This window comes from Callorhinus ursinus, unplaced genomic scaffold (assembly GCF_003265705.2).
Source record: "Callorhinus ursinus isolate GAN/ISIS: 27379988/994484 unplaced genomic scaffold, GSC_fseal_2.0 scaffold16, whole genome shotgun sequence".
Lineage (NCBI taxonomy): Eukaryota > Metazoa > Chordata > Mammalia > Carnivora > Otariidae > Callorhinus > Callorhinus ursinus.
Genome location: NW_027397078.1, coordinates 43091578 through 43092657, shown reverse-complemented (window position 1 = coordinate 43092657; position 1080 = coordinate 43091578). Strand labels below are relative to the sequence as shown.

Here is a 1080-nt window from a genome sequence, read left to right as displayed (position 1 = left end):
CCCCCGGGCCACCAGGCCCCCCGGGCCCCAGCCCCGCCGCAGACCCCGGCCCCAGGCCCGCAGTCACCAGGCCCCCGGCCCCCAGCCCCGCCGCAGACCCCGGCCCCAGGCCCGGCGCAGGCCGCTGGCTCACCGCGTGGCTGAGGATCTCCCGGCGGCGCGGGGAGGCGCTGGCCAGCACCACGCGCTTGTGCAGCAGCTTCCTGATCACCGGGCTCAGCACCATGGCGCCCCGACACCCGCGCCGCGTACCGGGCCTGCAGGCGGACCTGGAGCCGGATGCCCCGCCTCGCGCTTCCGGCCCAGTGAGGCCCCGCCCCCAACGAGGCCCTGGGCCGTGCGACGCCCCGCCCAGGCCCCGCCCCGCCCACAGGAGCCCCGCCCCGCGCCGTGCGTGAAGTCCCGCCCAGGCCCCGCCCCGCGCCGCGCGATGTGGATCCATGGAAGCCCCGCCCCCAACGAGGCACGGGCCGCGCGACGCCCCGCCCAGGTCCCGCCCCGCCCGCCGGAGCCCTGCCCTGCGCCGCGCTCTCTGGGCCGAGTGATGTCCCGCCCCTAACGAGGCCCCGCCCCGCGCGGCGCGGCGCCCCGCCCATGACACGCCACGCCGCGCCCGCCGGAGCCCCGCCCCGCGCCGCACGTTCCTTGCCGAGTGAGGCCCTGCCCCTAACGAGGCCCCGCCCCACGCGACGCCCCGCCCAGGTCCCGCCCCGCCCGCCGGAGCCCCGACCTTGCCTTCCTAGTCCGGATCCTAGGCTGCGCGTCGCCTCCGCGCTGCGCCCCACAACCAGCTGTGCCCGCCGAGGGGCAGGGGCGGAGGTCGTTGCGGACGGTCTCCGGGAACCCGACGTGGCGGGACCCCTTGGGAGCCGTGGGGGGCGGACGCAGAGATGGGGGTGTCCCGGGAGGCGGTGGGGGGGCGCGGGCATGGGGGTGCGGAGATGGGGGTCCCCGGGGCGCTGCGGGCGGTGTGGTGATGGGGTGTTCCCGGGGCACCGCGGAGGGTGCGGAGATGGGGGTGTCCCCGGGAGGCGGTGGGGGGCGCGGGCATGGGGGTGCGGAGATGGGGGTCCCCGGGGC

The 1080-nt window shown here is 80.1% G+C and overlaps 1 protein-coding gene across 2 annotated transcripts in view; it reads right to left on the bottom strand.

Annotated features, from left to right (window-relative positions):
• ASMTL (acetylserotonin O-methyltransferase like) overlaps positions 1-1080 on the bottom strand; it is a 69109-nt gene that overhangs the window by 19921 nt on the left and 48108 nt on the right. The window contains exon 1 of one of the 2 annotated variants that reach the window (XM_025857755.2): positions 134-288. The exons of the other annotated variant lie outside the window; for it this stretch is intronic. Within the exon in view, the coding sequence (XP_025713540.2) occupies positions 134-226 (93 nt within the window). The 5' untranslated portion in view covers positions 227-288. Of the gene's footprint in view, positions 1-133; positions 289-1080 lie in introns of those variants that run through there. 2 annotated transcript variants of the gene reach the window in all.